This window comes from Miscanthus floridulus, chromosome 19, assembly GCF_019320115.1.
Source record: "Miscanthus floridulus cultivar M001 chromosome 19, ASM1932011v1, whole genome shotgun sequence".
NCBI classification, from domain to species: domain Eukaryota; kingdom Viridiplantae; phylum Streptophyta; class Magnoliopsida; order Poales; family Poaceae; genus Miscanthus; species Miscanthus floridulus.
In genome coordinates this window covers 95,354,704-95,378,632 of record NC_089598.1, presented here as the reverse complement: position 1 = coordinate 95,378,632, position 23,929 = coordinate 95,354,704, and the positions used below count along the sequence as shown (strand labels likewise).

Sequence of the window (23,929 nt, the reverse complement as noted above, 5' to 3'; positions counted from 1 at the left end):
ATCAGACGCGTTTGGTCGTCCCGACCGTTGAAGCTGCAATCCACTGATCGGAGCTGCCAGTGTCCAGTCACATGCCACCGGACGCATCCGGTCACAGTATCGTCGCTCTAGAACCTTTCTGTACTCGACCGGACTTTGCTGTCCTGCGTCCGATCGATTTGCCACCAGCGTCTGGTCCAACGTCTTGTCGCTGCTGCTGACGCCTGTTGTCGAGCCTCTTGATCGGAGCGTCCGATTGCTTTCTGCCAGTGTCCGGTCCAGCGTCCAGTCACCTCTGTGAGCTCGTTTCTTCGCGATCTTGCGTCCGGCTTGGTTCCTATCTTCGTGCTTGGACTTTGCTTGATATCTTGAGTCTTCTCTTGTGCTTTTAGGGTCTTGCTTAAGGTGTTGATCATCGGATCATCGCGTCGCCTTCGTCCAAGTCACGTCTTGTACCCTATTGGACTACAAAACAATCACTTGCAAATTCATTAGTCCAATTTAGTTGTGTTGGTCATCAAACACCAAATTTCAAAGTAAATAGACCAATGGTCCATTTTCCTTATAGTAGCTATGACTAAAAAACACTAGAGCTAAAGCTATGTAAAGGGAAATGTTTCTCCAACTCCGGCGGGCTTAGAAGGTGATCAGGGGAGGCAAGTCAGCCAGGCGGTGGTGACGGCAAGAGGGCGACAGTTAGGGTTCCGGTGGCGTTGGAGGCGGCCGGACCAGATCGAGGCGAGGACGTCCATGGCCATGGCGGCGACAAATGGAGGGGAAGGAGGAGGCCGCCACAAGCACGGCCGTGGTGCTCTATCGAGACCCTACCATGTCGCGGCGGGGCAGTGGGCGGCATAAGCGCGGGGTCGCGCTCTCGTTTGACAGCGCGATCGGTCGCGCGTTAACTTTCCCTATTTCAGATACTACCACCGTCCCACAATAAAGTCGTTATGGGATACATGTAGATCAAACTTTCTTAACTTTAAATAGGCTCGTAGAAAATGCGTGCAATATTTATATCGTCAAATAAATTTATTATAAAAATATATTCAACGATTTATCTAATGATGCTAATTATGTATTATTTAAATATTAATTATATATATAATTGATCAAAGTTAAAAAAAACTAATTTTTTTAGGAAGCGAGAACTGAGAGAGCGAGTGAGTCTAAAATAATGTGAGGATCCACTCCTCTCGTGGCAAAGAGAGAGATCCAGTCGGATGCTGTAACAGGAGGCAAATTGATCTGTTTTTTTTGGCTGATAAGTTAAGATGAAAAATACTATTGACTAATTTATTATAAAAAAATATTGTTCATGTACTGAAAAAGTATGACCCGTAAGCCCAGCAGACCATACAAATTCCTATTTCCAATATCATTCCGACATGGCTGTAACAAGAGGCATTCAGATTCCTAGGCCTAGTTTAGATTGTAAATTTTTACAATCTGAATACTATAGCACGTTTTGTTTGTATTTGACAAATTTTGTTCAACCATGAACTAACTAGGCTCAAAAGATCCGTCTTGTGATTTACAACCAAACTGTATAATTAGTTTTTTTTTACCTATATTTAATACTCCATGTATGCGTCCAAAAAAATAATGTGATGAAGAGAGAGTGAAAAAACTTAGAATTTGGAGATGATCTAAACCCGGCCCTATTTACAATATCATTCCGACACGGTAGTGCTAGATCAAAGTCATACACTGTGGATTTGCGCTCTACTACTCTGTAGCTAGACAGCTTTTTTTGGTTGAAAAAATAGCTAGCTAGACAGTGAAACCTGGCGCGTGTACTAGACGCACATGTATTGGCGTACGTAGGAAAAGCAGCTAGCGTGCGCCAATACAGACGAGACGACAAGGGATAAATTTGGCGCATACATGCTACGCCTACCTCCGGAGCGAGCACTGTTGCACCCGCCGTGGCCATAAATGATTGGGGTCACCGCCCGGTCGGCCGCGTCCGCCAGCCTCCCTCTTTCTCCTCCAGTCCTCCTCTCCTGTCCCGGATCGACGCTGCAGGCAGCTAGCTGCAGCTCCCGTCCTCGCCCTCCACAGTCTAGCCTCCAGCTATATACGCCCACTCTATCTATCGCCACCCGCGTCCCGTCCTCCTCCATCAGTAACCACTCCTCGTCGTCTCTCTCGCGGTGTCGCCTCCTGCAGCTCTCGCCAGAAAGGGAAACCGCATCTGCTCCCGTCTCCCGTCTCGCCGCCGACGCCGCCTGATCGACCAGAGCCCAGAGCGGGGCGTCGAGGCCGTCCGGCGCTCAGGTGAGCTCGGCTGGTGTGCGATTTCTGTTGTTCTCTTCTCGCGGCTGGCGTGTCTCGGCTCCCAACTGGCCCTTTTTCCAGCCAGTGCGCGTCAGTTTTCTAGGTAGGCTCCCGCAGTAGCTGCTGCAGCGGCAGCTGCTGACCTCAGATCAGGCAATTCTTGGGATGTGCTGCCCTCAGAGGCGCCGTACTTGCCCTGGACCAGCCTGATTCTGATTTAATCTCCCCCGTTGCAAACCCTAGTTCTTTACTCCTTTTTCTCGATTAAGTAGCAGCAGAATCCAGGACCACGAAATCCAGAACTTGTAGTTTACAATTCGTTCTTCTTCCCACTTTCCGCCGCCTCGAAAGCTTCTCTCCCTTCTGAAAAGCTCAGGAGGAGTACCATAATACAAGCGTGTAATCCAACTCGCTCGTGGTGATGGCTGCGAAAATTTCAGTTTTTTTATTCGGTGTCCTGGTTCCCGGCGTTGCCGTCGCACTAATCGAGGGGGTTGCATGCAGATCTGAGGCGCAAGTAGCAAGCGAAGGACATGCAGGTCGGAGGAGGCGCGGCCGACAGCCCCGGCGCCGCGGCGGGCGCGGAGGCGCCGCGCCCGAGCCGCTACGAGTCGCAGAAGCGGCGGGACTGGCACACGTTCGGGCAGTACCTGCGCAACCACCGGCCGCCGCTGGAGCTGGCGCGGTGCAGCGGCGCGCACGTGCTGGAGTTCCTGCGCTACCTCGACCAGTTCGGCAAGACCAAGGTCCACGCGCCGGGGTGCCCCTTCTTCGGCCACCCGTCGCCGCCCGCGCCGTGCCCGTGCCCGCTGCGCCAGGCCTGGGGCAGCCTCGACGCGCTCGTCGGCCGCCTGCGCGCCGCCTTCGAGGAGCACGGCGGCCGGCCCGAGGCCAACCCCTTCGGCGCGCGCGCCGTGCGCCTCTACCTCCGCGAGGTCCGCGACAGCCAGGCCAAGGCGCGCGGCATCGCCTACGAGAAGAAGCGCCGGAAGCGGCCGTCCGCCTCGTCCCAGTCGTTGCCGCAGGCTGCGACGACACCGCCGCCGCAGGCCGCCCCCGCCTCCTCGCCGACCCTGTCTGACGCGGCGGCCGAGAGGACCGACCTGCGGGCGCACGTGCCGGACGCCGGGCACCCCCACCACCTGCACCAGCACCACTTCTTCATGCCACACCCGCAGTTCCTGCACGGGTTCAGCCTGCTGCCGGGAAACCCCGAAGCGGTGGCTGGCAATGTCAATGGCAGCAGCGCTAGCGTCGCTGCCGGCAGCGGGGACGAGATAGCGCTGGCGATGGCGGCGGCGGCGGAGGCGCACGCGGCGGGGTGCATGCTGCCGCTGTCGGTGTTCAACTAGGCAGGCGTGTAGCCAAGCGAGGTAGGGCTTAAACAATAGTAGATTAATCCTGGTGCTTATCTAGTGTTAAGATCGATCTCATTGTCGCGATTGAGATGAACCGATCAACACACGTACGTGCTGCTGTTCTTCAGGATTTCCTGTACTTCCCATCTCTTTTGGTTACATCACGCTCCTGCATTTCCTGCTGGGAAATAGTATTAGTAGCTGTGCTTGGTACTGTAGGGTTTGCAGAATCCTGCTTGGTTTGTGTATGCAATGCAATGATGATGGAGATATAATATAATGGAAGGCTTAATTTCCAGGCTAATGTTCTTGGTGCTCTAGGATCTCTGATTCAATTGGTACTTATCTCTTCTTTTGAGATGGCATGCATCCTTTTAATTTTTTTGTCCCAGTATATATCTCTTGATCGATCTAGTGGTGGTTCGATTTTCAGGTATGCCATTTACAACGCACAAATTAGCACTTTTTTGTACTCCATGATATGCATGTGCAAGTTTTTTCTTGTGAGGGCAATGATGAATGTACAAGCTGACAACCTGTTATAATTAATATGAAAATTCAAGATAATTTGGAACAAAGAACCCACAAACTGGGAAACACTTCCATTCAGACTCTCAGGCCTCGTACAAAACTAGAGGATTAGCCAAATACTCCAACACCAATCAGCAGTCTTTGGTGATCAAAGAGAACAGCTAGGGCAGACTTTAGATTTTATTAGGCGGGTAACCATAAGTGTTTGTGTTTTTTCGATGTTCAAACATACTATATATATTATTTGGACACATAATTACTCTCTAAATCATCATTTAGAAAGTTAGTTAGGTAAAAATTGCTTTCTATGTCTTTGTATCCTCTAACGGTTTTTCTGTATCTTGTGAGTATTCTAGCAAGAAATTTTCGAGAATAAATGATATTTATATTTGGAGATCTAATTTTAAAGGTTGTTTGAGGATATTTTTAACCAAAATTTTTATTTGTATAAATTAGGAAGGATATAAAGAGTAAGTCATGCTGGACAAGTGCACACAAAAATCTGAGAAATTTTAGCTAAATTGTGCCTATGGAAAAAGTAAAAAATTACCCTATGGCCTATATGTCATTTGGGTCATGAATTTTGCTGCATAAGCTCTATTGTTTAAAAAACTACTCTGTTACACAAATGTTTATAAAGTCCATCGATATATATCTATTAGAGCAATTTCAATAGAACCTCTACTTAGGCCTTTATCTCACTTTTGGTCGCAGAAAAAAAAACTCACTCCAAACCACATTTTGACATCTAAAATGTTCCGCCGATGGATTTTGCGGCTGATAAGCTGGCTGATGCTGTTTTGTTACGAGAGAAAAACACTAAACCATATCTGATAAGGTAGGCTGATAAGTTTAAGCGAACGGGGCTGTTCCACCATCGGCCTCTCGTTCCTAGGACTTAGAAGTCATCCTAGAGCATCTCTATTAGTTGAGAAAAACAATTCATTTTCTCTAAAAATTGTGATACAGGGGATGAGATAGAAAAAACCCTCTATCAAATCTCCTTTCTGAATGCACCTTTTTCCATATTTTTTTCTCAATTACTCCAAAACTCCCCTCAGTCTCTCAAAGAAATGGGGACTTTTATGAGCATCTCCAAAAGTCTTTCTAAAACTCACTCTCTGAATTATTATTGGAGAGTTATTTGTATAAAAATTGCTTTATATATCTTTCCGCTCTTGAGTAATTTTTTTATATCTTGTGTACACTCTATAGAGTGATTCATGTTTTCTATCTTTGGCTAGCGAGAAATTCAAAATAGAACATAGCTATGTTTGATAACCAAATAAAGAAGCTGTTGGAGAGTGCTTTTTCATCAAAATCTCTACTTCTAGTAATTAGGAAAGATATAAAGAGACTCTTAGAGTTGCTCTAAATTTGACAACATTTACCATATATTTGACATGATAAATGTGAGATATTGGTAAATTTTGATAGCGAACAAATAGCAGTAAAAATATTGGCTTGGCAACCAATTTTAGCCGGCGCCCAATCAGTCTCCTAGTCTTGGTCGAGCTCGTAATAGTCCCGGCCGGCACTTTGGCAGATCTTACTGTACAAAAGAATCTCCGACGAGAGTTTAAGGGCGCATTTAGTTCCTAAATTTTTTTTTGTGTTTGGCTACTGTTTGGCTACTGTAGCACTTTCGTTTGTATTTAGTAATTAGTATCTAATTATGGACTAATTAGGTTCGAAAGTTTCGTCTCGCGATTTCTCACCTAACTATGCAATTAGTTTTTTTTCGTCTATATTTAGTACTCCATGTATGTACCGCAAAATTCGATATGATATTTAGAATGAAAATTTTTAGAATCTAAACAGGCCTATGTTTTCGCACTGACTTTCGCTATTTGCAGAAGTTGTCGATAATAAAAGCCTTCAGACAAGAATGCCCGGGGTAGCTTGGCGCTGTGCTTGCATGGCTCCACCACTTGGGCGAAAACAGGCAGCATCATTGAATTTTAGTGTGCGACTGTGCGTACAGTGAGTGGTTTTTGCAACAGGGCTCAGTATTTAGTGTGCATTCGCGACGAAAGGGAGATTAGGGGGAATCTTAATCACCAAGTGGCATGATTTACTGTTCACAGCTATATGAAAAGAGCGTACTCGGCCATCTCTCATGCGCCGTTCGCTTCGCTGAAAAAAAAAACGAAACATTGTTCCGACTAATTTATTATAAGAGAAAAATACCGTTTTCGACTAAAAAGATAAGCTAAAAAAGACGGACTATAAGAGAAGAATTTGTGCACTGTGTACCGATCGATTCCGCTAAAATATAGTAACCAAGCCCGAAATAGGAAAAGACGGGAAGCCTTGGATTGGTACTATGAAAACAACTGTACTCCAACTGGGGTGTTTTCACATTCATGCGTTCTCTTGCTCGTTAACCACGTGACATGACTAATTCTGTTTGGACCGACGTCTCATACATGTGTGCATCCTTTTGTTTCTTTTGCTGGTCGTTGCGCCAAAATCGTGATCACTGTTTCTTAATATATACTGTATATAATAGTTTCCAAACCTAGGCACACACTCCACTGATGTTCATGTCTTGCTCCTATACCTTCAAAAACGTTGGTCCTTTTAATTTTATCCTAAATTAAGCTTTTCAAGTTAATTATATCGGTAAATAAATATATATTATGAAGACATATTTTACCGTAAATTTAATAACTAGTGTTACTTAATAGGAAATACAATATATATATATATATATATATATATATATATATATATATATATATATATATATGTTGTATTTCCTATTAAGTAAAACAACTAGCACCATAATAGGAATGGATGGTTATTTAAGCCAGAATGCATTTAGGTATGTACCTAGTAGCACTACAAAAGAGGTAATTTTTACAATCATCAACCATTTTTTTGGGATAACATGCATTTAGAAATTGCGGGCTGGACAAAACCCTTGAAACGCCACATAAAAATATATTTTTAGGGTGGTTCTCTTGAGCAAATGGTCCCTGAAACTCCTTTATGTGTATCATAAACCATCTCTAAAAATTTTGTATTAAGCCGAAATTTATAAAGGACCTTCAAGAAACCATCTATGTGGACAGTTCTCTTAAACAATAATTGTGCAGTACTCCCCCATTTCCAAATTATAAGACGTTTTGTATTTTTCTAGATTCATGATTTTTACCGTGTGCTTAGATATACACTGTCTATATTCATAGTAAAAGTAATGTCTCTAAAAAAACCAAATGTCTTATAATTTAAAATGAAGGGAGCAGTACAGAACACTATTGCATGCCAGCCATTTTTAGAGAGGTAGGGATACGTGGATCGTCATGGCAGCCATTTTCACGTCCTTTTTGATTCATGAGTAGCCATTGACCCCCCATCCACTGCGGAGAGTCGGCGTGTTTGCTGGTTGGTTTCTGGACTGGCTGGTTGATGCTGGTTTGTTATGGAGAAAAACACTGTTGACTGATTGAATAAGCCTGGCTGAAACCAATAAACGAACAAGGTGAGTAGCACATGGATGGATCAATTACCAAGTACTACTTCCAGCTGCTGCTGCTGCGAGTGGTCGCTGCCGCCGGCGCTGCGCCGCCATTGCCCCCAAACACAAGCATCGTCGCTCTCAGGAGAATGCGTGGCACCGACGCGACTGATCGACGATCGATTCACATGTGCAGCAAAGAAAGCCATCTCCATTTCATCTCTCGAAAGATAGAGGAAAGGAAACTAGCTAACGTTTGGTCAATGGTCACGTTGAAGGGGAATGCATTGCATGCATTGGCTACCTGTGTCTTCTTCTCGATTCGCCTTTCTAGCTCCTCGACCTCGATCGAGGTGATGGAACGGCCGCGGCCATGGGAGCCCGTGTGCTTTCTTGTGCTCGATGATTAGGGCTAGGGGCAAGCACCAAGCGGGCAGTAGATAGATTCACAAATCATTTGATTCCTGAAGGCCGGAAAAAAAGGATTTCACTCATTGCCCTGATCATCATCAGACTCAGACCCACGCGATATGTGTGTGGCCAAGGATCTTCGTCTTTTGCACACGGCTAATCAGCAATGACACTGCCGGCCTCATTGTGTGTCCTATCTTCTACGGTGTACTGCTGCAAGAATACTGCTGGTGCAACAGTGGTGGGCTATTATACTGCGCATGTGCAGTGCTTGTTCGGTTTCAGCTAACTACAGAACTACTGCTACCTCTGTCCTGAGAAAAAATACGACTCTAGATGCATTCTCGGTATAAAATATCCAAATTTTAACCAATAAATGTATAGGTAACAATATTAATATTTTTAGTACCAAACAAATATATTATGATTATCTCATGACAAATCCAATAATAATTATTTGCTGTCATAATAACTATCTATACGCAGTGCCGGTCCTGGAGAGGTGCCAGAGGTGCGACAGTCGAGGGCCTAGGGGAGAGAGGGGCCTAGGTCCAGGTATACTGTAGGCCCCAGCCCTATAGTCCGATGGCACTTGATAGGTAGCCCGAGACGTTCAGAATCAGGAGCGCCGAGCGCTTGCTTCCCCAGTCCGCCAGTCTACTACGTACGCAAGCGCAACTGGACGAATTTTTTGTAGGGGCGGCAGATGATGAAGCCGCCACTACACTGGCGTACTCGGGAGCCCAGACACCAACCGCCCCTACAAATAGAACAGCAGTGACGACTGGTGATACGAGTTGTCCCTACAAATGGGTCTGATTTATAGGGGCGGCTCAATCACTAGCCGCCCTTAGCGTTGCTATTTGTAGGGGCGGCTGGTGATTCAGCCGTCCCTATAAATTCCCTTGTATAAATAACTTTGAGTTGTAGGGACGGCTCAATCACCAGCCGCCCCTACAAATGACTTACATATAAAGCTAACTGCAGCACCTTCTTCCTCCTCGGGTCACTCACTCCAACCTGTGAAAGAAAGGTGGGGAGGCCTTGGGCACCTTCTAAAAATTACTCTACTAAGGAGGGAAGGTTTTGGTATCAAATTCTTTGGTGGAGAGGTTGCAGAAGGTAAGAAAATATTATTCCACACTTTTTTGAAGTTTTAATGGTTGGTTAGTGAGTAATTAGAGTTTTATTTTTCTCTCTCTTCTATAGTGCTTGAGCTACTTATGAAGCAAATTATATCCAAGTTTTAAATGTACTAGGGTAAATTAGGGATCGAAACAAGATCATACTCTTATTTGGTCTATGTTTCTTAAATTTAGTGAACAATTAGTTAGTTTTATGGATGTTTCATATGCATGTGGATCTAGATCTAGGGTTTGGTTTTTTTTATTAATTTTGTTTTTGTAAATTTATGTTTGATGAAATTGGACTAGGGTTTGTATAAAAGATATTGGGTAAAATATAATTGTTGCTAATTGTTGTCTTTAAAATTGTTTATTGTAATCAACAAATATGTATTTTAATTATTTATGGATAAATGGGACATTAATTAATTTTCCTCTATCATGGTGTGTTTGTATGCTTCATGTAATTATATTAGATTTATATTCATATATATCTGAAGTATATACAATTATTCTTAAGTAATTATTAATTTGATTTATTTTTATATATATCTAAATAAGTAGTCCTTTAATGTTTGTTTTGTTGTTGTTGTAAAAGATGGAGTACAGGAACTCTTGGATGTATGGTTCGTTAAGGTTCAAGGCAGGTTTTCGTGAAGAGGTGGATAAATTTATTGAAGCCGCAAAAGCATGCAACGACATTAAAAGAGAATAAGGATACAATTATTTGTCCCTGTAAAGATTACAAGAACCATATGGCATGGACAAATGTGACTATCATCAGATCATATTTGATTATACAAGGATTTGTTGAGGACTATACAGTGTGGATTCATCATGGTGAAACGGTTATTGTTAATGACGAGGATGAGGAGGAATACGACGACGAAACCATAGAATCCATGTCCCAATATTCAGCAGAGCTTGATAAACAAATGGATTTTGAGTTTGGCAATGAACAAGGTGGTGATACTGGTCGTTGTGATGGTAACGACGAAGGTGGTGTCAATAATGATGGTGGAGCATGTGTCGGGGATGAAGATGATTTGGAGGACATGATTCGAGCCCTTGGACTAGAGATTTTACTAAATAGTCTGAAAGGTCTAGAAAATTTGAAAAGGGTGACAAAAACATCGAAGGGGACTGTATATGGTGTTGAAAAGGGTTGTCTGACACATTGGATATTGCTATGTTTTATGCTTAAGCTACTCATCCTGAAGGCTAAGTATGGCTAGTCAGACTGTAGTTTCAATGATCTATTACATTACCTATCATGGGTGCTGCCACAACCAAACTCAGTTCCCACCAACACATACCAAGCGAAGAAGATCATAAGTCTATTAACAATGGGGGTTAAAAAATCCATGCATGCCCCAACCACTGTATACTTTTTCGTGGCGAAACGTTCAAGTCACTGGATAAATATCCCCGGTGTGGGGCCAGCCGATACAAGAACAATGACATTTACGGTGGGGACGAAGCCAGTACGGGGAAAAAGAGGAATAAGAAGGGTACAAAAAAGGTGGTACAAGAATCTCAGCCCCCAGAGGACACTCCTTTAGGCAACGATGCAAAGCAGAGAAGAATTTCTGCCTTAGTAATGTGGTACCTACCAGTGATCGACCGCTTGAGACGTATCTTCCTAAATCCTAAAGAAGCCGCACTCATGACATAGTGGGATGATGAGCGTAAGGTAGATGATGATAAGATTGCACACCCGGCTGATTATAGTCAGTGGCAAAGGTTCGATGAGAATAACAAAGAATTCAGCGATGACCCAAGGAATGTACATTTTGGTTTGAGCACCGATGGAATGAATCCCTTTAATGAGAGGATGAGCGACCACAGCACTTGGCCATTGATCTTGACCATGTACAACATCCCAACGTGGTTGTGTCAGAAGAGAAAGTACCTTCTCCTCACTATTCTTATTTTTGGCCCTAAACAACCAGGCATTGATATAGACGTGTTCCTCAAGCCTTTGATGCAAGAAATGGAGAGGCTATGGAGGCATGGGGAGCCAATGTACGATGCGTTCTGAAAGGAGGACTTCATATGTAGAGCAATAATATTTGTTACTACTAATGATACCCCGTGTTGTTTGCTTTGTCTGGACAGATCAAAGGAAAGACAGGATGCTTGGTTTGCTTGGATGGCACTACATGGGTGTATCTAGATGCATCCAAGAAGATAGTTTGCTTAAGGAACCGACGCTTCTTAAAGACAAGTTACAAGTACCGTAGCAAATTGTTCTTTAGATTTTATGACAACACCCGAGAGATTGAACCCCCTCTAGAGAGATGTCATAACGGAGAATATGTGTACAGAATGGTAAAAAACATACTCATCGTCTATGGAAAGAAGAATCCGGATGGGACAAATAGAGATAGAAGCACACCTCCAGTCGAAGGCGTACCTTTCAAGAAACAATCGATCTTCTTTCAGTATCTGCCTTATTGGCTAGACTTTGAGTCCCCCATGCCATTGATGCTATGCACATGTAGAAGAATGTCTTTGAGAGTCTCATTGCTACCTTGATGGACACAGGCAAGTCAAAGGATGGTTTGAAAGCACGGAAAGACATGGTGCAGCTAAACATGATACCACAACTTCACTCGGTACCTAAGGCTAATGGAAAATACACTCTACCCATGGCATGCTTCAACCTAACACTAGACAAGAAGGGAGCTATATGTACTTTCCTAAGGGGGGTCAAAGTCCCGACTGGGTTTTTAGCAAATGTGAAGAAGCTAGTGTCAACAATAACACACTGCAAGGCTCACAATTGTCATGTGATGCTGACAGTGTTTCTACCTATTGCAATCAGGGCTATAAAGCTAGAGTTCTTGAAAATGGCCATCACCCGCACGTGCCACTTCTTTTCGAAGATCTCACAGAAGACGATTTGCAAGCAAGAGCTGAGTGGCCTACATGAATTTGTGGTGGAGACATAAAACCAACTAGAGATGTGTTTACCTCCTGCTTTTTTTTATATAATGCCACATGTCATGATTCACTTGGTTCATCAGATATAGGGGTTGGGCCCTTGCTACTTGCTTGAAATGTGGTTCTATGAGCGGTTCATGTCGGTTCTAAGTCGATACGTGCATAATCGAGCATACCCAGAGGGCTCCATGATAGAGGGTTATAGTACTAAAGAAGTCGTCGAGTGTTGTCAAGAGTATCTAAAAGTACAGAAAGGGATTGGTAAACCTGATTCTTGTCACAAGGGTAGGCTGGCTGGGAAGGGCACCAGTGGTAGAAAAGTGTTCATCGACCATAATTACAAAGAGGTGAGTCGGGCGCATTACAATGTCTTGCAGAGTACACAACTGATGCAACCGTACATTGATGAACACTTGGCTATCATTATGGCGGAGAGAAATGGCCGTTTGGATGATTGGGTCATGAAACAACACAAGCAACGACTAACTCCATGGTTGAAGGACCAAAACATACAGTCTGGAGAAACCATAGACTCTATTACCATCAGTAGGTTGGCGGAGGGGTCATCGAGACAAGTGACATCTTGGAATGCTTATGACATCAATGGGTATACGTACTATACCCACGCAAAGGATAGTAAATATATAAACCAAAATAGTATCGTTCGAATAGAGGCTCTCGATGAATTGGGGCAAAAGATCCAATACTTTGGCATCATTGAAGAGATATGGGAACTTGACTATGGAAGGGATATAACGGTGGCCCTATTTCGATGCCGCTGGATCAAACAACACCAACTAAAAGGACCTAGGATGCCGCCTAGAGGGGGGGTGAATAGGCGTTTTTAAAAATTAACACCTTTAAATACGGAAACAATTAGTAAAGGGAGTTTCTAAAATAGAAACTCCAAATAAGAGTAATACCACCCCTCACAAGTTAGCCACAGAGTATGTAAAAGATACTAAATAAATCTAGGAGCTACAATCCTGCAACACAACGATTAGCGCAAGGATCAAATAAATTCAGCACTGAGCTCTAATACCGGACGTGTCCGGTATAAACGTGTTCTGCAGAAAAGACTGGCACAATGATCAATATCGAACGTGTCTGGTATGAATACCGGACGTGTCCGGTATACACGATTTTTGTAGAACAGTCCCAAACTTGCTTCTTTCGATTTCTATCTTCAAACCAAACTGCAGGTATTTACTAAAGATGACAGTAAACACAGAGAACCTGCACAAGAGCTAGAGCAACACAAATATCGAATGAAATATAAATCAAGACACGATATTTGTTTTACTAAAGTTCGAACTCGTTCGAGTCCTACTCTCCGTTGAGAGGGCTGCAGGCGACCTAGCGAAGGTCAGCCCTAGAGGGTACCACGAAGGTCACTCTAGCCAGCCTTTTCCAACTCCTTTTCCTCCTTTCACTAGATGATTCTGAGGCAGCGGAATCGATCATTACAAACTTTCCGAGGCACACCACAATCTCTCGGGTGCTCTCCGGTGACGCCTAACTGTCTAGGACCGAAGAGTCCAAGAGTAACAAATGCGAATCATGAGATTGTCAATATGCACAAGTGCTCAAGTGGTTGGATTGCTCTCTTTTTGAATTTCACTCAACCCACAATTTGGTTTGGCAAATTTGATCAGTCACTCACTAAGAGAGGATTGGGAGAGTTGGCAAGGCTCAAAAATGTGTGTGTGTATCAGCAGAATCAGCAACCTCTAAAGGTGGAGGCTTGGGGATACTTATAGCCCCCTTGGAAAAAACTAGCCATTGCAATACCGGACACGTCCGGTATGACTTACACTGCGTCAACGGAAACTAAGTTACAATGAAGTTGTGAGGCATCAGAGTTCCCGATGAATGCCGAAACTCCCGACCATCGAAACTCCCGACGCTCAGCAAATTTGAAAAACATGTAACTTAGTTAAAGTATGTGAGGTGTTGGAACTCCCGACACATGTCGGAACTCCTGACCCTCAGCAAATTTGAAAACTAGCCGTTGTTCTCTGGTCATGCATACCGGACACGTCTGGTATGACCAGGACAGTGAACACTCTAAGACAGTTAAAGTGCGAGGCATCGGAACTCCCGACCCATGCTGGGACTCCCGACCGTTGGAACTCCTGACTTACGTCGGAAATCTCGACGAACCAACCCGAGAACAATAATTTTACCACTGCTGGGTAAATACCGGATATGTCCGGTATCAATATCGGACACGTCCGGTATTGCCAGACCAGCAAAAATAAAGTTAGCTCTTTTGTCGCTCTAATACTCAAAACTCACATGGGTTGGCTTGAGCACTTATGAAACATTATCTATCAACATGATGCATCCCTCTTAATAGTATGGCATACCTATTAAACTCAAGATCAAAGAAAAATGAATTTATACCACTTGAGTTGATCTCTTTTGAATTGATGCCATCCCTTCCAATCTTCATCAAGTAAGGGTGCTAACATGTTGATGTTGATCTTTTTACTTGAGCATAGCCATCTTGAGCATGTGACTTGATTCCATTCATCAAATTTGAATAATCCCAAATGTATCAAGTCACTTCCATCAAACACTCCAATAGTGATTTGATCATCCATATAAACGTGGCCATCATAGCTTGATTAGTACCTCAACTAAATACAAGTACTTCATTCTTCACCCTAGCTAGGTTCTTCGGTCGCCAAGCCATCGCTTGCCCTTCACCCTTGCTTAGTACCTCGAAGCCTTTCCTTGCTATCTTCACCATCTCAAGCCATCAAGTCACATTTTGTGTTGAATCATCCATTCATGTATTGTTATCTTTTTTATTTCAATTTAGCAAGCTTCAAATATAAGACCAATCCATATGCAATCCCTTATGTCTCATTAATTAATTCTTACAAGCTTGCTTTCACATAGTACATAGAAATCCCACAATAATTAAGCCTTTGCATGAATTCCATTTGCATTGTTGTCTTGTGCTTGAACTAGATTGTTTACACAACAACACATCATTTTGGCTTTTATTAAGTACATGTAAGATAACTTATTACCTGTCCACACTTAACAAATGGGTTAGTCCTTTAATCATATTGTCATTCAACCATCCAAAACCCACTAAAGGGCTAGATGCACTTTCACCAACTGAACAAGATTGGATTGAGAGTCCTGGACCTCGAGAATCTAGGCTACCAAGATGACCCTTGGGTGCTCGCTTCACGTGTCGCACAAGTTTTCTATATGTCTGACCCACAAAGTAACCTCCCCCTAAAGAAGAAGACAAAGCACATGGTTGCCTCTGGGAAAAAGCACATTATTGGAGTTGATGGCGTAGACGATGTTGAAGCTTACAATAACTACGATGAGATGCCACTATTCATAGATTTTCTTAAGAAGATCAGTGTTGTAGAAAAAAACCTACCTAAAGACATATTGCCATGGGAATGAAAAGGTGTCAAGAGGAAAGTCATTATAGCAGGCTAGCTAGTTGTTGAACGTGGAGTGTTTGTGTAAATATGTGTTTGTAAGACTTCATTTATGTATGCTTATGAGACTATATATTTATGTATGTGTGTAAGACTATATATTTTTGTATGTGTATGAGACTACATTTATGTATGTGTGTGAGACTATCCTTTGCAACGTCCAGATGAATCTAGGGGCCCTAGTAAGAGATAAAATGAACCCAGCAATCCCTAACTAGAAAGTGGTACTAGAGAACAAAAAGAATGAACTATGGGATAGGCAGCTAAAGCTCAATTTTAGATTTTCAAAGGGTAAGCACGAACTGGTAAAAAATGCTTTTAGGATGATGGGAGAGTCATTCCGATATTGGAGGTCAGAGCTCGACATGAAGTATATCCAAAAGGGGTTAACTCCCTTCAATGAGTTCGGCAAAATAACTCTTAGTCAATGGGAGGAGCTCGTGGCTCAAAAGACTTTACCGGAGGCATTGGAGCTCAGTGTTCGTAACACCGAGCTGGTGAAGAGGAACAAACACCACCATCATCTAGGCCTCGGTGGCTACTATGCCAAAGAAGAGCAGTTTAGGAAGATGGACGAATAGGCCGCAGCTGCTGGGAATATCGATGTGACAAATTTGAAGGTACGCTCAAGGAATTAGATATATGCGAGGAGTACAGAATCATCCGGCGGTAATCTTAAGTTTGATAAGTCAGAGACCTAAGAGACAGTATCAAGGATACTGAAATATGCTGAAGACAAGGAGAAGGGCTCATTCAATCCTTCTAGAGAGAGGGACGAGCGTAGCCTTGGCTTGGAAAACAAGGAGCACATAGGCCGCACCAGGGAGCTAGGGAAAAGCACGACCTGGAAGCAAGGATTTGAAGAGGACAGGCATATGTACAAGAAACATGGCAAAGACCGGGAGACTAATCTTGAGCTCTAAGTGAAGGCTCTATTTGCGAAGGCGCTGGAGGAGCAAGGACTATCTATGGAGCCACGGATATTAGTGAAGTCGCCGGAAGAACTAGCATTAGTTTGCAGCCCTCCAAAAGTTCCTAGCAGCCAAGGTTCCACTACAGCCACAACCCTCGCTGATCGCATACGGGAACCAACTAGTTACACCTTGGTGTTTCTCAGTGGCCGGTAGAACACTGTGATGGAGGTGGCAATGGGTGTGGCACATCCTCTCGGTGGCTTACACCACAATAATAAGATACCGCCGGACCACACTAAGGTCGAGGTGCATACTGTGAAGCCCAAGTTCATGCAGTGGAGGATAGACTACGCAACTCCTGAGGGGCTGGTGTTACTCAGAGACATTATAGGGCAGTTCATCCTCTGGCACAAATGGGATATTATATTGACTGCTTCTTCGCCGCCTACCCCTCTCCCAAATTTGGAGTGAGCTATTGAGGTCGGGGAGATATTTTTACCATCTCGTGACCACCACATTCTTGAGATGCCACATTCTTCCCTGCCTTCTAGCGAGCATGTGCCTGATGAGATGCCACGACCTCTTCCAGCACGTACCGAGCAAGTGCGTGATGAGATGCAATAGTCTTCTCAACAAGCACAGCGGATACATGAACAACGAGTGCCTCCTGAAAAAGATGATGCACAAGAAGATGAGGACGTGCCTGAATGGGAACTTCGAAAGAAGCATCCAATCACCGTAAGGCCAGTTTATGTTCCGATAAAAGATGTTTTGTTGGTGTCCAAGTGGTATTCCCATGACTAGTTCAAGCCTAAGAACCAAGTTAAAAAAGTCCCATCACGGGGTTCTGAGGAGGCCATCACTAGCAAACTCCACCAAATTGCAAAGCAGTATCCAAATATTGATGCCATTAAATGATCAAACGATTGTCCGAAAATATATGAAAGAGGCAAGCCCTTCCTACCAAACCGGGACATCCAGCGCCAACCACTTGGAATGAGAAGGTTCCATGATTGGTACTTGCATGTTCTCCCAATGAGCATATACCTCATACAAGCATGCTTCCCTATCGGCACATTTGGAAGCTTAGCTTGGAAAATTGTCTTTGACTTCAATGACATGCAGACATGCTTTCATTTGGGAGCAACGGAGATGAATCTAATTCGCACGTGGTGCCTGTAAGTCCTTGTCCTCCTGATATGATATGAATGTAATTTTTGAATTTTGTTGTAACTAACCCACGCCGTGATTTGTAGAATGCAAGTGCACATTATCAAATAAATGCCAAGTGTGAAAGCCAGGTATATAGACCCTCAAGCTATAGCCCAAACAAATTTTAATTACCCAAAACAGTGGAAACTGGATGTCAAAGAGCTAGCTGCTGCAAAGACTCTAAAAGGATCAAGATGCCTAAGAGGGGGAGGGGTGAATTAGGCTAATTCTAAATTACTTTGCAATAATTAAATCCAATGGTTAGCCCAATTAACCCCTTATGCCTAGAAAGTGTTTCTAATGTTCTACCGCACAAAAGTCTTGCAACCTAAGTTCTAATCCTACTCTACCATGATAATTCTATGAATGTAAAGACAAGTATTGAATTGCTCAAAGTAAAGAGAGAAGGAGGAACGCAGCGATGTTTTATCGAGGTATCGGAGAGTTGCCACTCCACACTAGTCCTCGTTGAAGCACCCGCGCAAGGGTGTAGCTCTCCCTTGATATGCGCAAGGATCAAGTGCTCTCTACGGGTTGATTCTTTGACACTCCATCGCAGTGAATCACCCACAACCGCTCACAACTTGAGTTGGGTCATTCACAAGCTCTGTCGGATGATCACCAAGCTCCCAATCACCACCAAACCGTCTAGGTGATGACGATCACCAAGAGTAACAAGCATAAACTCTCACTTGACCACAACAAGCCTAATGAGAAGGGTAGATGCATACTTTGCTACTCTTGATCTCACTAATGAGGGCTCTCTTTGGGATTCTCAAATCTCAATCACCTCATTAGGACCTTGCTCTTCTTGGCACACTCAAAGGTGTTTCTTAGCTATTGAAATGAGCACAAGTACCCCCACACATGAATGGAGCAAGTATTTATAACATGGGTTAAAAAATGAACCATTATGTGCCTCTGCGGGGTGATCAGACGCTCTGGTCGTATTGATCGGACGCATCGGTCAGTTCACCCTGAATTCCGGTGATCAAATAGTGACTGGACGTTGTCCAGCGTCCGGTTATCACTGACCAGACGCGTCCGGTCGTGACTTTCCCTCTCTGGAACCTTACTGGAGTCGACCAGACGCTGGCCCTCAGCGTTCGGTCACTTCACCTCTCGACGTTCGGTCACTTTTAGATGACTTCACCTTGATCAAATGAACTGATTGGACTCTACGCCAGCGTCCAGTCACACCAAAGCCAGCGTCCGGTCAGTATTTGACTCTCCATTCACTTCTAACTTTTGAACATACATGAATGAAGTTTGCTCCAATGGATCTAAGGGCTTTTTAGGAGCTACCTAGTGCTAGGTTCAGTAAGTGTACACCACAGCTAACCCACTAGACTCACCTTGGTCAAGCTACCCGTTCATACCCACTTAATAGTATAGCCAAAGGAAAAACAAAGTCTCAAACTACTCTAAGTGTCTCTTCAACACCAAACGACACTTAAAACTAGTTCATCCTTAACCTTGTCGTCCATCCTTTAAAAATCGAAATGATTTCCATCGTAGGGGCATGACCACCATGATAGCCCAATCGATCTCCATTACCATGATCTAACTTAATTGCCTCTGCAAAACACACGTTAGTCATAGTAATTATGTATTATCATTAATCACCGAAACCTAACTAGTGGCCTAGATGCTTTCAGACTCTTTGGGAGAAAGAGCACATCCGTACGGCGAAATTAAGGGAAGAGTCTCTTAAGGTTGCGACACACATTGCCCTAGCTTTCAAAACTCTCCAACAACACTCTACTATATGGCTACCATACACCTTCGAGTAAATTTAACTCTATACTTAAAGCTTTGTTCGATATATTTTATTCGATGCAAAAGAGCTTATCTAGTTCTATGATTAAATCTATGCAGCAACCACTGGATTTGTATAGCCGTCGATATCGGGAGGAGCATGGCATGGGTCTTTGATTCAATAGATAGGGACCCAGTGACATACAAAGACTTCATATCGATTATCAAGATGTATACATATCGACAATCCTCATTAGCTTATATGTTTATATACATACTTGTAATGTTTACTTTTGGATACTAACAAGTTGTACTTGCTAAAATAATTCGAACAGGCATTTAGGTTCTATATCACTAATCATCGAGGAAGGCATGATCCGGCAAGGAAGAAAAAACTGGCTATAAAAACACTATGTGCAGTAAGTGTAACTTACTTCTTCAGTACTCCATTATATGGCTATCAAAAGCATTACTTAACATTTTCATATTCAAAATACACAGTGCTCCAAGCAGAAATCTGGGAGTGTACATTGTGGATACTATATATATTCTATGATGAGTAACATCGGTGCCTACAGGAGACACCCATTAAGGGTAAGTTTGAACCTCTTCACCCGTAGTATAAAAACTTCGTACATGGTATGAAATACTAAACCGAAACTTGTTCTTTTGTAGTGGAAAGAAGAGAAAGGAATGAAAAGAGACCCATATAAGGATGACCAACTCTTAGAGCTCGTCGACGACCTTTGTAACTTCATATTGGACCAGATTGTACACGTTAAAGACGTCTACCATGACCGAGAGTCTAACTTAGGTAGAAATCATTAGTACCAACGTATTCGTGAGACTGAAAGGCTAGCTCTAGGACGTTGATAACAATGTTTATGGAATTTATATATTTAATGATGGATTATATATATTCTTGTGAATTGGACTTGTAATTGTAGTTTATATAATACTCTTGTGCTTGTAGTCTAAGGGGTTTGGAACGTTGCTCGCGGGGCGTTCGGCAACGCGAACGCGGTTTGGAACGTTGCTCGCGGGGCGTTCGGCAACGCGAACGCGGTTTGAAATGTTGCTCGCGGGGCGTTCGGCAACGCGAACGCGGTTCGGAACGCTGGTCGCGGGGCGTTCGGCAACGCGAACGCTGGATATAATACGTGGAAACAAACAGTGTTCTGGTCTAATTTGAATTGTAAATTTAAAATTTTTTGTGGAAAAACGTACTGTAGGAGCGGTTCTAGATTGAACCGCCCCTACAAACAGGTATTAAAGATGCGGCTGGTACTACAGCCGCCACTACAAATCTATTTGTAGGGGCGGCTGGTAACACGAGCTGCCCCTATAAATCGATTTATAGAGGTGGCCTGGGAACTACCCCTATAAATACATGATTTATAGAGACGGTTGGATAGGGACGGTTGACCAAACCGTCCCTACAAAAAGGTTACGAGCCGTTCCTAAAAAATGTTTCGGCAGGAGTGGGATTCGTGTCCAGCATGAATTATCAGAACATACAACTGCTAGTAGTTGATCCCCTCTCCTTTTCAAACAGATTTCCATCGGCGAAATATTTTGAGAAATAATACTGTAGCACTTTCGTTGTTATTTGATAATTAGTGTTCAATTATAGTCTAATTAGGCTTAAAAGATTCGTCTCGTGAATTTCGTCTAAACTGTGTAATTAGTTTTATTTTTTATTTATATTTAATGTTTTATGCATGCGTCCAAAGATTCGATGTGATAGAGAATCTTAAAAAAGTTTGCAAAATTTTAGAAACTAGACATGCACATGATCACAGAGCATGCAATGCACTGTGCAGACATACGTACAACAGTTGGTAGCAGCACTAATAAACAAGTCCAAAATGCGCGGCTTGGTCGTCCTTGCTCAAGCATGCAGTCAAGCTCAGAAGCATGCATGGTTAACATAAACATCACAAAAAAAAAGAGCAATATGCTTAACTACTTCAGTAATACTTTTTAACGAACAAACAATGTTTTTCTTAATATAAACGTTACCGTAAGCTAAATTTCAGCGAGACCAACATGGCCTCCTCGACTGCTCATGATAGCTCTTGCTACGGAGTAGTAATCTCTCTCCCAAGTCCCAAGCACAGGATGGGTCAATGGCAAGACGCTACTGTTGAGTGTTGACCAGGCAACTAAGGTCCCGTTTAGATATGAAAATTTTTGGCTTTTGGCTACTGTAGCATTTTTGTTTGTATTTAATAAAAATTGTCCAATTAGAAATTATTTAGGCTTAAAAGATTCGTCTCGCCAATTACAGATAAACTGTGCAATTAATTATTTTTTTTACCTACATTTAATGCTCCATGCATGTGCCGCAAGATTTGATGTGACGAAGAATTTTAAAAAATTTTGGTTTTTAGATGGGATCTAAACAGGGTCTAAAAGCCATCGTCGTGCACCATGCACACAAAGCTGGTTCTAGGAGTACTAGCAGCGGTCCTGGCTTAGCAAAGTGTGAGAAAGTGGCTGAGAAATGTTATGCACTGTGCAGACATACGTACAACAGTTGAGTACTAGCATGGTGCGTCGTGTGTAGCATGCACCATGTAGGCAGTGACGGAGCCATGATTTATATTCAGGGGAGCCGGCCGTCAGGAATTATACTTAGGGGGGCCGACTCGGTCTTTTTTATTGTGATAATTTTATTATCTAGTTGTGTTTTATATGATTATATTATCTAGAAGATATTAATAAGTATATATGACAAGAATTTTATATAATCTCTCTCTTAATATAAATAAAAAATATTAAATCATACTACTCATTTTTTTTTTTTTTGTTGTGAAACATTTCGGGGGGCCATGGCCCCTGCCAGCCCACCCTTGGCTCCGCCAGTGCATGTAGGAGTATGAGTACATCACTCGTGCGTTGCATTGGTGTCGTGCGTGCATGTGAGATCGATCGACCAGCTCTTTCCTGCATCGATCTGCAGCGCGCGCCTTCCAGGACGTGTGCGAATACTCCGTGCAAATATGATCACGCAAGCAGCGATCTTCTAATTAATCTTCTTCTTCTCGTAGGATCGTCTTAAACTTTGGTCTTTGTCGTCACTCGTGGGTGACTCTGCAGCGCTGTACTGTACGGGTAGGGTCTGCTGCTTATTATTACAGCTTTCTACTAGGACTAATAATTATTGGTTTCAATCAATTCCACAGGATGGACATGCCGTGCATGGAACAACAGAGACCTGGGTTTGGATTATGTGTCTGGTTAATTTAACCGGCTGGTGCGCAACGCCAAAGCCTGTCTATGTAAATAATGGGTCGTCGTGGCGGGCCCGGCTCCGGCCGCCCAATCATTTTTGACACAGAGTGTGGTAGGATCGGACACGACACGCATGCGCTCTCCCACGTTCGTCCAAAACCACATGTTTTTCTATCCATGTCCTGCACCTAGCAACTGCTGCTATACCAGTAGACTACTTGTAGCTCCATTAGTAGGAGTGGAGGAGGAGGAGATGCTAGACTAGTCTTTCTGTACCTACTGTAAAAATGCTAGTACTACTAAATAAATACACACCTCATTTTTCACAAATAAAAAAATAACTAGATATATACTAAAAATATTAATATCTATAATACATATAATAAGTATCCATAAATTAATAACAGAATACTAGTATATTTTTATAGTAAATATATTATGGACATAAATGTTCATGCTACTTTAATTATATACCGTATGTTCGCTCAGTCGTATTTGGCTTATAAGCCATGACTTATCATCCAACGAATAGTATTTTTCTCTCACACCAAACCAGCCAACAGTATTTTCAGCCATGACTTATAAGCCAAACAAGCCCAATAGATTACACCATCTCAAATTTAATTAAGGTTATATAAACTGTCGCTGATACTTACGATAACTATACAAATCATTAGTTTCATCATGTAATATACTACTTTTATAACATAGGAACTATTTAGAGTAAAAAATGTCGGTACACCTTTTCTTTGTTCAACAAACTTAATTGACTACGGACATATCATTAGATTCGCTAGTTTTTCTTGTTTCGTCTAGCCTTACTAGCTAGCTTAAATGAAATAAATTGGCTCTTTCAAGCTACTTGAGGAAAAAAAAGTCTTACAAGCTGCTTTGGTCTCATCGTAGCCTCGTCTTGCTGTGCTAGCGCGGACAACGAGGAGCTCACTCTCATGGGAGTAAGGTAGGCTAGGGCCGCGTTTAGTTGCGTCCAAACTCGACGCCCCCTGAATTTCGTAGCACCGTAGCGCACTGTAGCATTTTGTTTGTATTTTGTAATAATTGTCTAATCGTTGAGTAATTAGGCTCAAAACGTTCGTCTCGCAAAGTACAACCAAATTGTGCAATTAGTTTTTGATTTCATCAACATTTAGTACTCCATGCATGTACCGCAAGTTTAATGTGACAGGGAATCTTCTTTTTATATAGTGCCAAAGTTTAAATTCGGGTCAACTAAACATGGCGT

The 23,929-nt window shown here is 42.9% G+C and overlaps 1 protein-coding gene across 1 annotated transcript; it reads left to right on the top strand.

Annotated features, from left to right (window-relative positions):
* The first annotated feature begins 2,012 nt into the window (after positions 1 to 2,012).
* On the top strand, positions 2,013 to 3,938 carry LOC136527629 (protein G1-like1). The gene is made up of 2 exons (XM_066520420.1): positions 2,013 to 2,259; positions 2,764 to 3,938. Exon 2 carries the CDS (start codon positions 2,793 to 2,795, stop codon positions 3,609 to 3,611), a length of 819 nt encoding a protein of 272 aa, XP_066376517.1. The 5' UTR covers positions 2,013 to 2,259; positions 2,764 to 2,792; the 3' UTR covers positions 3,612 to 3,938.
* Positions 3,939 to 23,929: the final 19,991 nt, after the last annotated feature.

What these genes read in the sequence shown, in the direction of transcription:
- LOC136527629 (XM_066520420.1), top strand. Translation starts at nt 2,793, where the DNA reads ATGCAGGTCGGAGGAGGCGCGGCCGACAGCCCCGGCGCCGCGGCGGGC.